Source organism: Procambarus clarkii, chromosome 5, assembly GCF_040958095.1.
Source record: "Procambarus clarkii isolate CNS0578487 chromosome 5, FALCON_Pclarkii_2.0, whole genome shotgun sequence".
Classification (NCBI taxonomy): domain Eukaryota; kingdom Metazoa; phylum Arthropoda; class Malacostraca; order Decapoda; family Cambaridae; genus Procambarus; species Procambarus clarkii.
The window spans coordinates 10,846,745-10,866,880 of NC_091154.1; the positions used below are offsets into that span (position 1 = coordinate 10,846,745).

Below are 20,136 nucleotides of genomic sequence, written 5' to 3' on the forward strand. Positions count from 1 at the left end.
CAACCTTGTGTAGTGTTGGCAGTGTTCACCCTTGTGTAGTGTTGGTAGTGTTCAGCCTTGTGTAGTGTTGGTAGTGTTCAGCCTTGTGTAGTGTTGGTAGTGTTCAGCCTTGTGTAGTGTTGGTAGTGTTCACCCTTGTGTAGTGTTCAACCTTGTGTAGTGTTGGTAGTGTTCACCTTTGTGTAGTGTTGGTAATGTTCAGCCTTGTGTAGTGTTGAGCACCACCATACTTAACTTTCCTAATGCTTCCATCCTCACCGGTAAGCAAAGTTAATAAATGTTTGGTCTTATGTTGCCTAATTGGCATCTAAAAATATACTTTATTGTGTTTTTTAAAGATATCTGATATTCAAATTTATAAAGATAATATAAAATTATTTTTTGAAAAGCTTAAAGCTAGAGACATTTATATAAAATTTTGAAAGTTTTTGTAAAAATTTTGTATATGCTTAATAATTTTTAATTTATAAATTTACAAAAATTTAACTGTTAAAGAAAATAATAATTTAATTACAATATTAGCAAACAAAATATATAAAACAAATCATGTTATTTTGCTGTCAAAATAGCACGAATATAAATCCTGGTGATTCTAGGTGTATATCCGCAGTTTCCTTAGTTCTATATATGTTATATTTTGCTTAATAAGTAAAGTATTTTTATATACATGCAGGTGGATTAGGATACTTTTTATATGTGGTTTTTAGCAGATATAAATAGATACTGTAATTCAGGGTAAAAATTACGGGTAGTGTTTACATCGCATTGGTATAAATATATATATATATATATATATATATATATATATATATATATATATATATATATATATATATATATATATATATATATATATATATATATATATATATATATATATATATATATATATTATGACTAGATGTAAACTCTGTCAGCAGAACTATTCGCATACTTTGCGTCATTATATAATGGAATGTGAAAAAATCGCGGAATTTAGAGATAACACCATCGATAGTGTCCATGAAATGTGTAAGTACTTCATTCATAATGATGTGCTGCCTGAGATCTTATCCAAAAGTAAGACAAAGTATCCAAAATTTGCTGACTGTAGGTAATGCTGCACATGACTGTAAAGCTGCCGCCCAGTTGGGTGGGTGTGGAGCACATGACTGTAAAGCTGCCGCCCAGTTGGGTGGGTGTGGAGGACATGACTGTAAAGCTGCCGCCCAGTTGGGTGGGTGTGGAGGACATGACTGTAAAGCTGCCGCCCAGTTGGGTGGGTGTGGAGCACATGACTGTAAAGCTGCCGCCCAGTTGGGTGGGTGTGGAGCACATGACTGTAAAGCTGCCGCCCAGTTGGGTGGGTGTGGAGCACATGACTGTAAAGCTGCTGCCCAGTTGGGTGGGTGTGGAGCACATGACTGTAAAGCTGCTGCCCAGTTGGGTGGGTGTGGAGCACATGACTGTAAAGCTGCTGCCCAGTTGGGTGGGTGTGGAGCACATGACTGTAAAGCTGCTGCCCAGTTGGGTGGGTGTGGAGCACATGACTGTAAAGCTGCTGCCCAGTTGGGTGTGTGTGGAGCACATGACTGTAAAGCTGCCGCCCAGTTGGGTGGGTGTGGAGCACATGACTGTAAAGCTGCCGCCCAGTTGGGTGGGTGTGGAGCAAGACTAGTAACTGTGTTACTAGTCAGCAACTGTGTCAGCACTGTGGAGAAATGCCCGACAGACCACTGGAACATTATATATAATAATAATAATAATAATAATAATAATAATAATTTATTTAGGAAAAGTATATACATAGTTGCATCATTACAGTACAAACATTCTGTTAGATTTAAAGATAGAGGTAGTACATACAATACCTAAAGCCACTAGTACGCGTATCTAACATGTGTTGTATCTAACGTGTGTATATCTAACACAGTGCACAGTTACAAACCCATTATGATTTCAACTTAGATTCAACAGAGCAGAAGAAGTTGTTAAACACACGGGACAAAATCTTACTGAAGCGACCATACGAGTCATAAATACTCACACTCCGCCTAAGTAAAACAGAAACAAGCAACACTTAGTGGGCCAGCCAGAGGCTTAGGGCCCGCGCAGGAATTTCCCTGCTAAAAAAAAAGTTCTATTATGCATTCGGAGACCAATATGGGAAGGAATCCACAGGAGACAGTCTCTGACTCCATCATTGATTATTTCACTAATTCTGTGTCTAGCTTCAGAGATAAGCACGTCACAGTTATACCTTGGGGAGCTGAGGGCAGTCAAGGATGACAAGGAGTCACAATTAGCGTGTCAACTTTGGATTCATATACGCGCTCTAGTACAAGGATTATGGCAGCCGATTCTGTTTGAAGAGTGGAGGCCCGGTTACTGAGACGCGCTCCACACTCATGGGAGAAGGAACCATCTCTCGCTGTCACAACAACTGCACTTCCAGCTGCACCATGGGACTGATGCAAGGATCCATCAGTGTAAATAATCTGGGAAAGTGAGCGCTCTCTGACTAAAGCATCAATTAAGGCATTGTACTTTGCTTCTTGTCGAAGCAAGGACTGTTCTTTAATCAGCTTCTTGGGTGGGAAAGTGGGGGACAGTAATTTGGAAAGGAGTGAACTCCCATGGGGCAGGAAAGTGTTGTTGTTGTCTCTCTTGGTAGAGGTGATGAAAGTTATACATTCTGAGCACATTGGCAGTTACGGTAATCCATTTGGAGGGATGCTGACCTTCAAGGAAGAAGGCTTGGAGGGCTTCAATGTAGGGGTTAGGGTGGGTTAGCCTAAGCATCTTGATACCAATTAAAGCATTAATTTCAGTGATACGATCACTTACACATGAAATATTCATTTCCATCTTCATGTTTAGTAATTTAGTTTACGAGGGCATCCGAGGACAATCCTCATGGCTTCGTTGTGCATCTCTTCCAGCCCTCCAAGCATTCTCTCAGGCACTAGAGCAAGCATGGGTGCAGCATAATCAATCAGAGACCTAATATATGAGAGATACATCATTTTGCCAATTCTCGCATTTGTATTAGACTCATGTCAGGACCTAGGTTTAGTCATCTCAGCAGAGAAACCAAAGATACACAATCGGCGCCCACCCAGGCAGGGAGGAAGCTGTTCGCAAGATACAACTGTCTGATGGCTCCCAGCTTGACTATGTTAACAGATTCATATACCTTGGCCTTGAGGTGCCACTGTATGGTCCATGTTGTATTCAGACTCTGTCGTCAGTATAAAGAGAGGCTCCGAGCTCTCAAGGCTGTTGCAGGTTATCACTTAGGCTATGGTGCCAATGTCAGCATTGTCAAAATGATGTACCTTGCATACATCAGATCTTTAGTGGATTATGCTGCACCTCTGCTTGTTTTGATGCCTGAAAGAAAGCTTGGAGGGCTTGAAACATTGCAGAACGAAGCCTTGAGGATAATCCTTGGGTGCCCTCGTACCTCAAAGATACTTAATATGAGAAAGGAACTTAATATTCTGAGCGTTGTTGATCGTGTTACTGAAATTAACTGTCAAATTGGAACAAAAATGCTTAGGCTAACTCATCCTAATCCTTACACAGAAGCCCTCCAGAATTTCTTTATTGAAGATCAGCATTGTTCCAAATGGATAACAAAAACTGGAACTCAACTCAGAATGTATCAGGTTCATGATTTGTACCAAGAGAAACAACAACGGCACTTTCCTGCACCGTGGGAGGTTACACCCTTTCCAGTTTTAATCCCTCCCTTTCCACCCAAGAAGCAAATTAGAGATCAGCCCAAGCTTCGTCTTGAGGCAAAGCTCAACGCCTTAAGCCATATTGATGCTCTGTCCACAGAGCATTCTCTCTCTCTCAAATCATATACACTGATGGTTCCCTACACCGCACCACGGGTGCAGCTGGAAGTGCAGTTGTTCCTGACAATGGGCGATGGCCTATACTTTGAGTGGGGAGTCCGTATAAACAACTGGGCCTCTACCCTTCAGACCTGAACTATTTGCCTTGATCCTTGCACTGAAATGTGTACAAGTCTCCAAACTTGATACATTAATTGTAAGTGACTCCTTATCATCCTTAAATGCTCTCAACTCTTTAAGACATAACTGTAACATGCTCGTGTCCGAAGCTAGACACACATACAACAAAATTATTAAGGATGGTAACAGAGTCCATTTCATGTGGTCTCCATCTCATGTTGGCCTCCGAATGCATGATAGAGCTGATAAGTTAGCCAAAGAATCTGCCTTTAAAGGAGACGTTGAGTGTAACCTTGGATTGTCAATGAGCAATCTGAGAGCAGCAGTGCACCGAGAACTTCAACAAGATCTTGTAGATCTGAGGCAAAGTGAAATTGACACCAGTAATTCCATCTATCATCATACTATCATGCAAGAGGAGCCACACATCTATGGATCATCCAATAAAATCAGCAGACTTCTAGATGTTACTACTGCTCGGCTTAGACTCGGTTACAAGTATCTCTGGGAATTCTCATTATCTGCTGATGTAGACCTGACCAAATGTAAACTGTGTCAACAAAATTATTCGCACACCCTCCGTCACTATGTGATGGAGTGCGAAAAGATACGTGAATTTAGAGACAATTCTATAACCAATGTTCCAGCGATGTGTAAATATTTCATTCAAAATGATCTGCTACCAGAAATTTTAGCCAAATATCCCCAGTTTGCTAACTGTAGGTAGTAACTAAGTGATTGTAACCTATCCACCGCTGCCCACTGGATGGGGGGGCGGTGTGCAGGACAAACATATCAATTGTGACACTAGCTCTCCACATATGTCAGTTGCTTAATTTAGAACCTGTACTTGAGGTCGATCTCGAACCCATTGTTGATGTGACTGACTTATATTGAATTTTGTAACTAAGCTCATCAAGATTGTAACTTGCTTAGCTAAATGAATTGTGGGGTTCAGTCCCTGAGCCCATTATGTGTCCTCTGTAACCCTTTCCACTACCGCCCACAAGATGGGTATGGGGTGCATAATAAATGAACTAAACTGAACTGCTTCAGATAGACAATGTTAATATCAGTAATAAAAATGATGGAAAGTTTCTTGTCCTATTCCTAGACAAGAGACTCAACTTCAGCACCCACATTCAACACATAACTAAGAAAGTCTCTAAGACAGTTGGTATACTCTCCAAAATAAGATATTATGTTCCTAACTCTGCTCTCCTCTCACTATATTATGCACTAATCTATCCCTATCTTAATTATGGTATCTGTGCATGGGGGTCTACCACTGCAAACCACCTCAAGTCCATCATCACCCAGCAAAAATCTGCTATCAGAACAATAACTAACTCTGCTTTCAGACAACACTCAGCCCCCTTGTTTAACTCCCTAAACATGCTAAACATAATCTCACTCCATAAATTCTCTTGTGTGAACTACATTTACAAAACCCTGTTCTTAAATGCAGACCATGCTCTGAAACTCTCCCTGGACAGATGTAATAGGACCCATTATCACCACACCAGAAATAAATATCTCTTTGATATCCCCAGGGTCAAACTTAATCTGTGTAAACACTCTATGCAAATAAAGGGACCTAGTCTATGGAACTCACTCCCTAGTGAATTGAAAAGCTGTCCAACTTTTGCGTCATTCAAAAACGATACTAAAAAGTACCTAATTTCATCTTCATAGTTTCCTACTCTGTGCTTTAAAATTGCTATGTATCTAGTATTACCTAATCTTCCAATCTTTATGTACCTAATCCAAACAACTTTACCATTGTGATCATTGCTGTTTTCTTATATGTGCTATCAATATGCTGTATTGTGCCTATTAGTTAATCTTTGTTAAATTACCATTAAAACTGTCAATGCAATCAATCAGAGTTACCAATGTGCTTTAATATACTTACTAATCTCTTTCATCTCATTTTCTTCTTACAATGTATCTGTTATCATTTTATAAATTTTGCTAAAATTTACCTATTTAAAATTATCTCAGTCAAATCAAATCAAATGTTTATTCAGGTAAAAGTACATACATAGAAGATTAGTTACAAACATAATGTTAGATTTAAAGATAGAGGTAGTACATACAATACTTAAAGTCACTAGTACGCATAGCGTTTCCTGCAAGGAGAGGCGGGGGAAACACTTAATAGTAATTGAGCTTAAAGTATAAATTGAGTTGAAAGAACAAAAATAAAAGATAAAAACGGGGGGAACATGGTAGAAAATAGCCAATATACAAGTTGGTCAACAAACAGCATTGTTTAAAAATAGTAAGACATGGGTTGACATTTAGGGGTAAGGTAGGTTACAGGGAATTTATTAGGTAGTGTTTAGTTTTTATCTTAAACTGGTTGAGAGAGGTACAGTCTTTAACATAATTGGGAAGGTCATTCCACATTCTGGGTCCCTTGATTTGTAGAGCATTTCTAGTTTGATTAAATCTAACTCTTGGAATATCAAAACTGTATTTATTTCTGGTGTGGTGCTCATGGGTTCTGTTACAACCTTCAATGAAGCTTTTGAGGTCAGGATTGGCATTACAGTTCAGCGTTTTATATATGTATAATACACATGAGAGAATGTGCAGTGACTTAATATTTAACATATTCAGAGATTTGAGTAGGGGTACCGAGTGCTGTCTGGGACCAGAGTTGGATATTGTCCTAATAGCAGCTTTGTGTTGAGTAATTAGAGGACGTAAGTGATTTTGGGTAGTAGAACCTCAAGCACAAATACCATAGTTGAGGTAAGGATAGATGAGGGAGTAATAGAGCGTCACCAGGGCAGGGCGAGGTACATAATATCTGATCTTAGAAAGAATGCCAACAGTTTTTGAAACTTTTTTGACATATTTAGAATGTGTCCCTGGAAATTCAGCTTGTGGTCAATGAGAACACCAAGGAACTTGCCATCTACTTTGTTACAAATTTGGGTATTGTTTATCCTGAGATTTATTTGATTAGAGGATTTATTGCCAAACAAAACATAGAAAGATTTTTCACTGTTAAGGGTGAGTTTGTTGGCAGGTAGCCAGTGATGGACTTTATTTAGTTCAGTATTCACAGGGGACATTTAGAGCAAGAGGGCCAGGACTGGAGAAGATGAAAGTTGTGTCATCAGCAAATAAGATTAGTTTGAGGTGTTGGGAGGCATTTGGAAGGTCATTAATGTAGATGAGAAAGAGGAGAGGGCCAAGTATGCTGCCCTGAGGAACACCAATGTTGATGGGTAGGGTGGGAGAAATTGTATTATTCACAGAAACATACTGGAGCCTGTCAGTAAGGTAAGACTGAAGGTATTGGAGGGAGTGACCTCTGACTCCATAATGATGTAATTTAAGAAGAAGGTTTTGGTGGTTGACAGTGTCAAAAGCCTTACGTAGGTCCACAAATAACCCAACACGGAGCTCATTTCTATCAAGAGCTGCATGTATCAAGTTAATCATATTAATAATTATCACTTTCGCGCATCCCAGCAGACCGTGGTTGTCACCAATATTATTAATCACACCGCGTGCGTGACCCTCTCGGGAGTCACGAGAAAAAATATTTGTATAAAATCCATTTATTATCCGATCAACTTGGGAATAGTTTACAAATGTTTGCCATGAAATTTACGTTTTCTCTAATAGCCGAGCAGCTTATTAAAGAGAACGGCGTGGCAGTAAATCATCGTGGTAAAACAATTGTATTATTGACACGACGAGTATAATCAACGTAGTTTGTATATATGTTGCCGGTCGAACGCATCCTAATGTGACCTTTAATACTTATGTTCTTATAGAAAATTCTATTGCGCACACATTGGTACAAAAATGAAATGCATACATCGACAAATAATGTCAGGACAGTGAATTGAATGTACACTTTTCAAAGCGCCGCGGGTAACACTTCAGCCACTTCCCACACTGTTTTGGGTGGGCTACGACATTGAATCTACATTTATATGCATATGTCCGTGTAGAGAATTTTATTGCGATTCCAATGATACCACAATTAGCGATGTAGGACAACTGTAGGCTTCGCAACCATTAAGAGAGTGGAAACATTTTGTTGCTGTTTGGCGCTCTCGGCGAGTGATCTGAATAGTTTTTTATTTGGTGTTGATAGTCCTTATGCTTTGGCGGCATTTTATAGGTATGTTCTTATAGACAATTTTATTGCGAACACAGTGATACCAAATTTAAATACGTGCGCCTTCAATTATTGTCAGGACAGTCAAAAGAGTGTACACTTTTTCGGTCTTACCGCGTAGGCGCGCGAACCACTGAAAGTGCATAGGGTATGAATTTTTTTTGAACGCGGAGAGAGCTAAAGTGTATTAATTAGTGCATCGTTAGTGCTTTTTGGGGTCTGAAACCATATTGACAAGAACTAAGTATATTGAGTTTGGCTAGATAATAGTAAAGCTGCTTGTAGATTAGTTTTTCAAATATTTTTGACAAGTTTGGCAGAATTTCTTAAATCTCTGAATATGTTAGACATTAAGTCACTGCACATTCTCTCATGTGTATTATACATATATAAAACGCTAAACTATAATGCCAATCCTGATCTCAAAAGCTTCATAGAAGGTTGTATCAGAACCCATGAGCATCACACCAGAAATAAATACAGTTTTGATATTCCTAGAGTACGACTTAATCAAACTAGAAATGCTCTACAAATCAAGGGGCCCAGAATGTGGAATGACCTTCCCAACCATGTTAAAGACTGTACCTCTCTCAACCAGTTTAAGTTAAAAGCGAAGCTATACCTAATAAATTCCCTGTAACCTACCTTACCCTTCTATTGTCAACCAATGTCTGTTTTTTTCTTTAAAGAGCGCTGTTTGTCGACATAATTGTATTTGTGCTGCTTTTTCATCTATGTTTTCATTTCTTGTTTTCAGTCTACTCATTATGCTCAATTAGTATTAAGCTTGTCATTTAAGTTTATCATGCCCGAAACGCTTTGCGTAATAGTGGCTTTAGGCATTGTATGTACTAGCTCTACCTATAAGTCAAACAATCCTTGTAAAAATTTATTGTATGTATGTACCTTACCTAAATAAAATTGTATTGTATTGTATTGTATTGTATAATTGATATAGGTCTGAAGTTGTTAACATCTGTGAGATCACCACATTTATGGACAGGGGTTACTCTCGCTTTTTTTTTAGCATATCTGGAAAAGTTTGGAGTTCAAGTGACTTGTTGTAGAGCAGTGCAATAGCAGGGGCTAAAGATCTGGAGGCTTTTTTGTAGATTAGAGTTGGTGTCTCCTCGAAATGAAATGAAATGAAATGAAATGAAATGAATGAAATGAAATAAGTTTATTGAGGTAAAATACACACAAAGGGATGAGGTAGCTCAAGCTATTCTCACCCCATTCAGTACAACGTGTTAATATATACATAGACACACATCACAAATAAACACTATTACCAAACATTCTGAGAGGTAAACATATACATTTCCTCCTTCACAAGTAGTATGGTATCAGACGTACACACAAATACTGTTATGACCTAGTTATACTGTATAGACAATTTTGTCTCCTCGAGGGCACTAGACTTGGTCTTAAGGGAAAGGATTATCTCATTTACATCAGTGGAAATAGCGGGCGTTAGGTACAGAGACTGTGGATAGTTACCTGTAAGATAGTCCTGAACATCAGTACTGGAAGATGGAATATCATTAGCAAGGGATGAACCAATGGAAGAGAAGAACCTATTGAACTCAATAGCAGCATCAGAGGCTGTAAGCTGACCATCGTTATTGGACAGGAGCATTGGTTTGTTATTTAAAATCTTCTTTGATCCCAATATTTGTGAAATTGTGCTCTATGTTTTCTTAATGTTTCCCTTTGTTTGGGTAAATTTATCTTCGTAGTATTTAATTTTGACTCTTCTAATTATTTTAGATAGCAATGATGAGTAATTCTTTGGAGACAATTCCTAACCTATACTTCTTCTCAAGGTCATGTTTTTTATTAATGGATTTAAGTATTCCCTTTGTAAGCCAGGGATTGTTTAACCTTTTAGTTGTGACTTGTTTCGTTAGCATAGGACAGTGGGTGTTATAAAGGCTGAGCCCATTATGTGCTTCTGTAACCCTTTCCACTACCGCCCACAAGATGGGTATGGGGTGCATAATAAATGAACTAAACTAAACTTATAAAGGCTGAGAGTTTTCTGAAGAAAGGAATGCACTGCTAGGTTGATGTCCTCTATGTTATCTAATTCGGACTCCCAGTTGATATTTGCAGCAGCAGCTATAAAATTGCCTATAACAGTTTCATTGTGCAGCCTAAAGCTTATCTCCCTTGTCTCTAGAGGTGGTTTGTTAATGTTGGTTAAGAGAAATGTGGGGTAATGGTCTGTAGTGCTATCGGCGATTATACCTGAAGTAAGCGGAGAGGTTATGTTGGTCCAGATGTGATCTAGAGTCGTGGCAGTACTATCAGTGATTCTAGTTGGTCTAGTGATTACGGGTATGAGGAAGCAGGAATTCATACAATAAATAAATAAATAAATAAATATGTTTATTCAGGTAAGGTACATACATACAAGTGATGTTACATTAATGGATCAATATATAGATAGAGCTAGTACATACAATGCCTAAAGCCACTATTACGCAATGCGTTTCGGGCATGAAAAACAATAATATCTAGAACTTAATACTAATTGAGCATAAAGAATAAAATGTGTTGAGAACAAATACAAATAAAGATAAAAAAAGGGGGAACATGACTGAAAAGCAGCACAAATACAATAGGTTGACAAACAGTGTTCATTAAAAAAAAATAACAGACATGGGTTGACAATAGAGGGGTAAGGTAGGTTACAGGGATTTATTAGGTAGTGTTTAGTTTTTATCTTAAACTGGTTGAGAGAGGTACAGTCTTTAACATGGATTGGGAAGGTCATTCCACATTCTGGGTCCCTTGATTTGTAGAGCATTTCTAGTTTGATTAAGTCGTACTCTAGGAATATCAAAACTGTATTTATTTCTGGTGTGGTGCTCATGGGTTCTGTTACAACCTTCTATGAAGCTTTTGAGATCAGGATTGGCATTATAGTTTAGTGTTTTATATATGTATAATACACATGAGAGAATGTGCAGTGACTTAATGTCTAACATATTCAGAGATTTGAGTAGGGGTACCGAGTGATGTCTGGGGCCAGAGTTGGATATTGTCCTAATAGCAGCTTTGTGTTGAGTAATTAGAGGACGTAAGTGATTTTGGGTAGTAGAGCCCCAAGCACAAATACCATAGTTGAGATATGGATAGATAAGGGAGTAATAGAGAGTCACCAGGGCAGGGCGTGGTACATAATATCTGATCTTAGAAAGAATGCCCACAGTTTTTGAAACTTTTTTTGATATATTTAGAATGTGTCCCTGGAAATTCAAATTGTGGTCAATGAGAATGCCAAGGAATTTGCCATCTAATTTGTTACAAATTTGGGTATTGTTTATTTTGAGATTTATTTGATTAGAGGATTTATTGCCAAACAGAATATAGAAAGTTTTGTCAATGTTGAGGAAGTTAACAGCAGTAGGATGTTCAGGCTCGCAGAGGTCAATATTAAAGTCCCCTGCGATAATTAGATGGTTTTTGTTCAGTCTGTTCTCTAGTATTAGATTTCTAAGGTTTGAGTTGAATTCAGTCACATCAGTGTTAGGAACCCTGTAGACAGCTCCCACAGTCAGGACAGCCTCGCCACCCTTGACTCTGAAAGAGGTAAATATATACTCTCCACAAGGGTCTCTAGATTTAATTACTTTTAAGCAAGTCAGTTCTTGGTGGCAGTAAAGAGAAGTACCACCACCTCTTTGTATAGGACGACAGTTGTGAATGGCTGAGTAGTTAGGTATGTTGTAGAGTTGAGTAGTGTCCTCTTTTAACCACGTTTCAGTAAACACAACAAAGAGAATTTGTTGTCAACTGTTTGAATCAGGGCATTAACATCATCAAAGTGTTTGCTTAGAGATCTTACATTCAAGTTACTTACAGAAACATTGTGATTACACGCTAAAACATTGTTTACATCATGTGCTGTATAATACCTGCAATTTTGATCATTAAAGTGATGATTGTCATAGATACTAGATAAGAAGTTAGGTCTATAATAGTTTGCATAAGAGGGCTGTTATACAGGAAAAGCTAAAAAAGACAATTATAAAAGAACTAGATATGAAAAAAAGAATATATAAAGCTATACACAAAATGTGATACACAATACACAGGTTGCTTAAAGGTACTTTCAGGTACACTGAACGTAATAATTCGCACTAATGATCAAAATTTCACAGGCAAAGTCAAGAGCACAATAGAGCAAGGGTGGTGAGGCTAGGCAACCTGGGTTACAAGGGTGGTGAGGCTAGGCAACCTGGGTTACAAGGGTGGTGAGGCTAGGCAACCTGGGTTACAAGGGTGGTGAGGCTAGGCAACCTGGGTTACAAGGGTGGTGAGGCTAGGCAACCTGGGTTACAAGGGTGGTGAGGCTAGGCAACCTGGGTTACAAGGGTGGTGAGGCTAGGCAACCTGGGTTACAAGGGTGGTGAGGCTAGGCAACCTCGGTTACAAGGGTTGGTGAGGCTAGGCAACCTGGGTTACAAGGGTGGTGAGGCTAGGCAACCTGGGTTACAAGGGTGGTGAGGCTAGGCAACCTCGGTTACAAGGGTTGGTGAGGCTAGGCAACCTGGGTTACAAGGGTGGTGAGGCTAGGCAACCTCGGTTACAAGGGTTGGTGAGGCTAGGCAACCTGGGTTACAAGGGTTGGTGAGGCTAGGCAACCTGGGTTACAAGGGTGGTGAGGCTAGGCAACCTGGGTTACAAGGGTGGTGAGGCTAGGCAACCTGGGTTACAAGGGTGGTGAGGCTAGGCAACCTCGGTTACAAGGGTTGGTGAGGCTAGGCAACCTGGGTTACAAGGGTGGTGAGGCTAGGCAACCTGGGTTACAAGGGTTGGTGAGGCTAGGCAACCTGGGTTACAAGGGTGGTGAGGCTAGGCAACCTCGGTTACAAGGGTTGGTGAGGCTAGGCAACCTGGGTTACAAGGGTGGTGAGGCTAGGCAACCTCGGTTACAAGGGTTGGTGAGGCTAGGCAACCTGGGTTACAAGGGTGGTGAGGCTAGGCAACCTCGGTTACAAGGGTTGGTGAGGCTAGGCAACCTGGGTTACAAGGGTGGTGAGGCTAGGCAACCTGGGTTACAAGGGTGGTGAGGCTAGGCAACCAGGGTTACAAGGGTGGTGAGGCTAGGCAACCTGGGTTACAAGGGTGGTGAGGCTAGGCAACCTGGGTTACAAGGGTGGTGAGGCTAGGCAACCTGGGTTACAAGGGTGGTGAGGCTAGGCAACCTGGGTTACAAGGGTGGTGAGGCTAGGCAACCTCGGTTACAAGGGTTGGTGAGGCTAGGCAACCTGGGTTACAAGGGTGGTGAGGCTAGGCAACCTGGGTTACAAGGGTGGTGAGGCTAGGCAACCTGGGTTACAAGGGTGGTGAGGCTAGGCAACCTGGGTTACAAGGGTGGTGAGGCTAGGCAACCTGGGTTACAAGGGTGGTGAGGCTAGGCAACCTGGGTTACAAGGGTGGTGAGGCTAGGCAACCTGGGTTACAAGGGTGGTGAGGCTAGGCAACCTGGGTTACAAGGGTGGTGAGGCTAGGCAACCTGGGTTACAAGGGTGGTGAGGCTAGGCAACCTGGGTTACAAGGGTGGTGAGGCTAGGCAACCTGGGTTACAAGGGTGGTGAGGCTAGGCAACCTGGGTTACAAGGGTGGTGAGGCTAGGCAACCTGGGTTACAAGGGTGGTGAGGCTAGGCAACCTGGGTTACAAGGGTGGTGAGGCTAGGCAACCTGGGTTACAAGGGTGGTGAGGCTAGGCAACCTGGGTTACAAGGGTGGTGAGGCTAGGCAACCTGGGTTACAAGGGTGGTGAGGCTAGGCAACCTGGGTTACAAGGGTGGTGAGGCTAGGCAACCTGGGTTACAAGGGTGGTGAGGCTAGGCAACCTGGGTTACAAGGGTGGTGAGGCTAGGCAACCTGGGTTACAAGGGTGGTGAGGCTAGGCAACCTGGGTTACAAGGGTGGTGAGGCTAGGCAACCTGGGTTACAAGGGTGGTGAGGCTAGGCAACCTGGGTTACAAGGGTGGTGAGGCTAGGCAACCTGGGTTACAAGGGTGGTGAGGCTAGGCAACCTGGGTTACAAGGGTGGTGAGGCTAGGCATCCTGGGTTACAAGGGTGGTGAGGCTAGGCAACCAGGGTTACAAGGGTGGTGAGGCTAGGCAACCTGGGTTACAAGGGTGGTGAGGCTAGGCAACCTGGGTTACAAGGGTGGTGAGGCTAGGCAACCTGGGTTACAAGGGTGGTGAGGCTAGGCATCCTGGGTTACAAGGGTGGTGAGGCTAGGCAACCAGGGTTACAAGGGTGGTGAGGCTAGGCATCCTGGGTTACAAGGGTGGTGAGGCTAGGCAACCTGGGTTACAAGGGTGGTGAGGCTAGGCATCCTGGGTTACAGAGAAAAAATAGAATAAAAATTCTATAGTAATGTAAACTTAATGATAATTTAAGTAATACAAACTTAATGGGAACTTAGGAAAGTAAAAATGAACTAGAATAATTAATAACAATAGATGACCAATAAAAGTCAAAAAGCAATTTAGAAATCTATATAGCAAATAGCTTACTTACTATAATATTATAAGTACACTATAGTTGAATACTAAAGTTACACTAAAACAAACTGAGGTAGATTAAATAGAGATACACTCGGGTACACTGAATGATAAAGTTTATACTAGAGGTCACAGGCAAAGCCCCTGGTGTATTATGGAACAGGGGAGTAAAAAAAGAAAAAAAGAGACAATAATAAAGATGACAATTTTTAACAAATAAAGTTAAAACTTTTGAAAGGAAAAGCAGAGCTAAAGTACACATTGGTAGTTAAATGAGATTATAAATTAAATTCTGGCTATACAGCAGCTATCCCACAGTCATTCAGGAAAGAATTGAGGTGAGATTCAGTGGTTATTACATAAGTTTTTCCAGTGTCAGTCTTCCTAGCTATAATTTTATCATCTCGCACAAAACAGTGTTTAATGACAGGGGAATTTTTGCAGAATCCACGCAGTTTATGTAAGAGATTTTGTGTGAACCTGCTCAGACATTCATTCACATAAACAGTGAATTTACTAGCGACTGCAGATTTGATAAGGTCTGACTTGCGGGAGCAGCTACCTAGACTATCAACATATAATAGAAACAAGTAAAAGTAAAATGAAGATCACTGGAATTAGATAAGAAGGATACAGAAGACAAGTTAAACAAAATAAAAATAAAAATAAAGAATTAATAATGTATAAGGAGCGTGTGTGCGTCACGGCGCAGTTGTCGGGTTATACACCCACCTACAGACACACCAGCCACATAACACATACACATTAGTACACACACAACAATAAGAGAGAGAAGGAGAGTAGGGTGTAGGAGCGTGTATAAGGAGGCAGTATAAGGAGGGTGTATAAAGAGGCAGCATGCGGGCGTCGCGGCGCAGTTGTCGGGTTATACACCCACCTACAGACACACCAGCCACATAACACATACACATTAGTACACACACAACAATAAGAGAGAGAAGGAGAGTAGGGTGTAGGAGCGTGTATAAGGAGGCAGTATAAGGAGGGTGTATAAAGAGGCAGCATGCGGGCGTCGCGGCGCAGTTGTCGGGTTATACACCCACCTACAGACACACCAGCCACATAACACATACACAACAGTACACACACAACAGTAAGAGAGAGAGGGAGAGTAGGGTGTAGGAGCGTGTATAAGGAGGCAGTATAAGGAGGGTGTATAAAGAGGCAGCATGCGGGCGTCGCGGCGCAGTTGTCGGGTTATACACCCACCTACAGACACACCAGCCACATAACACATACACAACAGTACACACACAACAGTAAGAGAGAGAGAAGGAGAGTAGGGTGTATAAGGAGGGTGTATGCGGGCGTCGCGGCGCAGTTGTCGTGTGCGTGAGGCGGGTGCGCGGCGGCCCACCTCCACCTCGGCCGCTCCGCATCACAACACCCAAAATGGCTTCCAGCGAGACCACCACCGACGACTCCCTCTACCCTATCGCCGTGCTCATCGACGAGCTGAGGAACGAGGATGTGCAGGTGGGTGGCGGGGCGGCGCGGGCGGCGTGGGCGGCGGCAGGAGGGGCGGCGAGGGCGGTAAATAAGGGTGTTATAAGGGGCCGCCCCGACCTTGTCCTCCGCCTCGCCTCCACAACAACAACAACAACATTCACCGTGTGGCTGAAGGAGGCTCCTAGGCCTCCCTAGGCCTCCCTGGCCGCCCTGGCCGCCCTGGCCTCCCTAGGCCTAGTGTATGTGGGGTGGAGGCCCGGGGGGGGGGGCCACCTGTGCCTGACACAAGCCCGGGGGGGGGGGGATGACAAGTTACCCTAGTGTTAGGTGAGGGTGGGGGGGGGGCGGTCCTCGGGTAAACTGGACCGTCTATACCTTATCTTGAGGGGGATTTCGGGGCTTAGCATCCCTGAGGCCCGGTCCTCGACCAGGCCTGTTTTTTTTTTTTTGTTACACCCCCCCCACCCCCAGGAAGCAGCCCATAGCAGCTGTCTAACTCCCAGGTACCTATTTACTGCTAGGTGAACAGGAACATCAGGGTGAAAGAAACGGCCCATTTGTCTCCGCCTCTGCCCGGGGATAGAACACGGAGCCTGAGGACTATGAATACCGAGTGGTGTCCACTCGGCCGTCAGGCCCCTGTATACAGCCATGTACGTGCAGCCATTGACCTCGGCAGCTGGTGATCGTCCTGGGTCGTGCAACATGTTCCTTGATGTGTAATTACCCAATTAATTCGCCAAGTGTAGTTACAGGCCGAGACCTACACTGGTGGTGGTGGTGTGCCCGGCACTGTGTCGTATAACACATGACTACTGACAGTTCTGGCCTCCACCACCTTGCTTGGTCCAGCCGTCTGTCACGCGTCAAAGTGAACTTTCCTGCATGTCTTGGGCCCCTTGGCTTCCTCAGCTTGACTTTATGACGTCTAGTTAGTGATGTTCCACATCTCTGGAGTATCTGTTTATCAATTGTCAATTGCCGTTACTGTTGTGAACGTGGTGATGATATCGGCACTTTTTCTTCTATCTTGTAGTTTTTGGTGTATTTGACTCAACCTCCTCGTAACTCTTGTTTTTCAGTTCGGGAAGTCATTTTGTAGCATGTCGCTGCACCTTTTCCAGTTTCTTTGTGTGCTTCTTGAGATTTGGGCACCACACAACTGCTGCATATTCCAGTTTTGGTCTCACAAAAGTCATGAACAGTTTTAGCATTTCACCATCCATATAATTACAAGCAGTTGAAAGTGACGCATACGCTCCTCTCACAATGTTCTTGTGTTCCTCTGGTAACAGCTTAGCATCCAAAACCTCCCCCTTGGTCTCATTCTTAGTTCTGTAATTCCTTTCCACATAATTTGTGTGTGATCTATTTTCTCCGATTCCACATTCCATAATATGGCATTTATTCACATTGAATTCCATTTGCCACTTGATGCCCCAAGCACTTATCTAGAGCAATTTGAAGGGCCTTACAATCGTGTGCGACCGTCTTCCCCAGTATCTTGGTATCATCCACAAACATGTTGATACAAATGTTTCTTGTGGTAGATCGTTTATGTAGACGATGAACATCTACATTAACGATGTTCATTACCAACAAGTGTGTGTGTTTCCTTGTTTCATAATATACAAGCTGTTTGATATATAATTAGTCCTCTCTACAGGGGTCACTAAATTGTTCTTCAGTATTTGACAACACTGGCCCCAAGCTGGGCTCGGGGAGAACAACTCTTGAAACCCTTTCCAGGTATGCTCCAGGTATACGTCACTGGCACAGCTCTGTAGTTTAAGAACTTCTATCTGGGGATAATTGGCAAATTGTACCCAGGATGGTTTAACAAGAGCCCATTTTCAAATTTTCAAATCTGAAAATATGTACCATTAGGCTAGTCTGTATTTGCCTAGTTTAGGCGTGGTTGGGTTAGGTAAGGTTGTTGGGTTAGCTGGGATTAGGGTAGGCAGGGTAAGGTTGGCTATCTATCTTGTGTGTGTGTGATGACCTTGTTTCCCATACTTCCTCCACTCTTTGGTAGGGTGACCATGCTTGTAGTCTGCATGGTTTCCAAAAGTGCCAAATTTGCTGATGTGGTACTGTACATTCTAGTCCGATAAGTAGCGTATCTGATGCTAGATTAAATATCCCCGACAAAGTCTTGTCACCTCCTAATGCGTTGCTTCTCTGACACGACAGAGGCATCTCTTTATCCTCGGTTACTTCCGTGTCTTCCTTACTGTTTTATTTTTTTTTTACACGGTGGGTACAGGAGCAGACGACTGTGGACTCCTGTTACTAGGCTGAAAGCTTTCCCTTCCCATAGCTCATGGTAAGCCTTACCCACTAGTTTCCCTGAAATACGACTCTTTAATCGTTTAACAGCGAGGTAAACAATCACTGCTGGAAACAATGGTGAAAAAGTCGAGCCTGGCCTCAAGCCAGGCTTAGGAGTAGAACTCCCAGAACCCCATCCAGGTACTATCCAGGAACAGTTAAGGATTGGCGCCGAGTCACTCCTCCTCGGCCAGGATAGAAACCTTTGCCACATCGCCCACAAAGTGTGGGGCGAGTGTGTTACTACTGCTGGCAGCTGTGATACCTAGGTTACTACTGTGTCGTCCATAATGCTGTGTGCTGTACTAATCCCTGCCGGCAGCTGTGGTATCCTGGGTTACTGTTGTCCATAATGCTTTGTATCGTTCTCTGATCCCTGCCGGCAGCTGTGGATATCCTGGGTTACTGTTGTCCATAATGCTTTGTACCGTTCTCTGATCCCTGCCGGAAGCTGTGGTATCCTGGGTTACTGTTGTCCATAATGCTTTTTACCGTTCTCTGATCCCTGCCGGCAGCTGTGGTATCCTGGGTTACTGTTGTCCATAATGCTTTTTACCGTTCTCTGATCCCTTGCCGGCAGCTGTGATATCCTGGGTTACTGTTGTCCATAATGCTTTGTACCGTTCTCTGATCCCTGCCGGCAGCTGTGATATCCTGGGTTACTGTTGTCCATAATGCTTTGTACCGTTCTCTGATCCCTTGCCGGCAGCTGTGATATCCTGGGTTACTGTCGTCCAAAATGCTTTGTACCGTTCTCTGATCCCTGCCGGCAGCTGTGATATCCTGAGTTAGTGTTATCCATAATGCTTTACTGTATACCGTTCTTATACCTGCCGGCAGCTTTGATTCACTTGGACCAATCGATCAATAACTTATAAATGCACAACCATTTATGAATAGTTTCCACAAAATTACAGTACAGTACTGTATATTATTTAGTAATAATTGCACAGCAAAATTTGTATTCATTAAAATTATAAATTACATAATCTGGCTTTAATTGTAGATTTGTAAGTCATTAGTTGTAGATTTAGAGGTTATTTACTGGTAATGACACTAATTAAAGATCATGGTCTTACTCACTAGTAGTGTTGGACTGAGAAGTTGACTATTTGTATTCTGATTATTTGTAATTTTAAAGCGTACATGTTGTTTTTGGAATAGGGCATCTTTGATACACGCCGGTCAATATTAATTGGCTGTGGGAGACATGAAACCAACAGGCCAATACTATAGTTTTCCAGTAGACACGTGTTGTTACAGTTCAATGGTAGCAGTGTTGTACAAATTGTTCATTCAAGAAATATATCTGGAGCTGTACAGTATTCGTGCCAAGGGTTAATACAGTAATCCAATGTTAAAATGTCATCATAACTGCACGAGTGTGAGGACACTGGCTTGGGATATTTGGCTATAAGAGGAAACTTTTGTCATCAGATCAATGTATTTTCCAGCATATAATAGTTTACAAAAGTATTATGTGAATTGTATACATTTTAGTATGTTTTGTCATGCATTTACTGAAATTGATTTTATAGTAGTTTTGTAGGGGGGAGGTGGGGACTTAGGATTTTGTACACAAATCGTGCGTCCTCTCTATCTGCAAATACAGTAGCTTAGATAAGACATTATTTTAAAACGTGGACTTACGTATGTTGCTGATAGTCAATTTTAACATTATCAGTGGCAGT

General features: G+C 42.1%; 1 protein-coding gene across 2 annotated transcripts in view; it reads left to right on the forward strand.

Moving 5' to 3' along the window:
• The first annotated feature begins 15,743 nt into the window (after window positions 1-15,743).
• Window positions 15,744-20,136, forward strand: part of Pp2A-29B (Protein phosphatase PP2A regulatory subunit A) — a 42,497-nt gene continuing 38,104 nt past the window's right edge. For both annotated transcript variants that reach the window (XR_011231110.1, XM_045753428.2), the window contains exon 1: window positions 15,744-16,141. Coding sequence is in view for 1 of the 2 variants with exons in the window: in XM_045753428.2 (XP_045609384.1) it covers window positions 16,058-16,141 (84 nt within the window). In the remaining variant the exon portion in view is untranslated. The remainder of the gene's footprint in view (window positions 16,142-20,136) is intronic.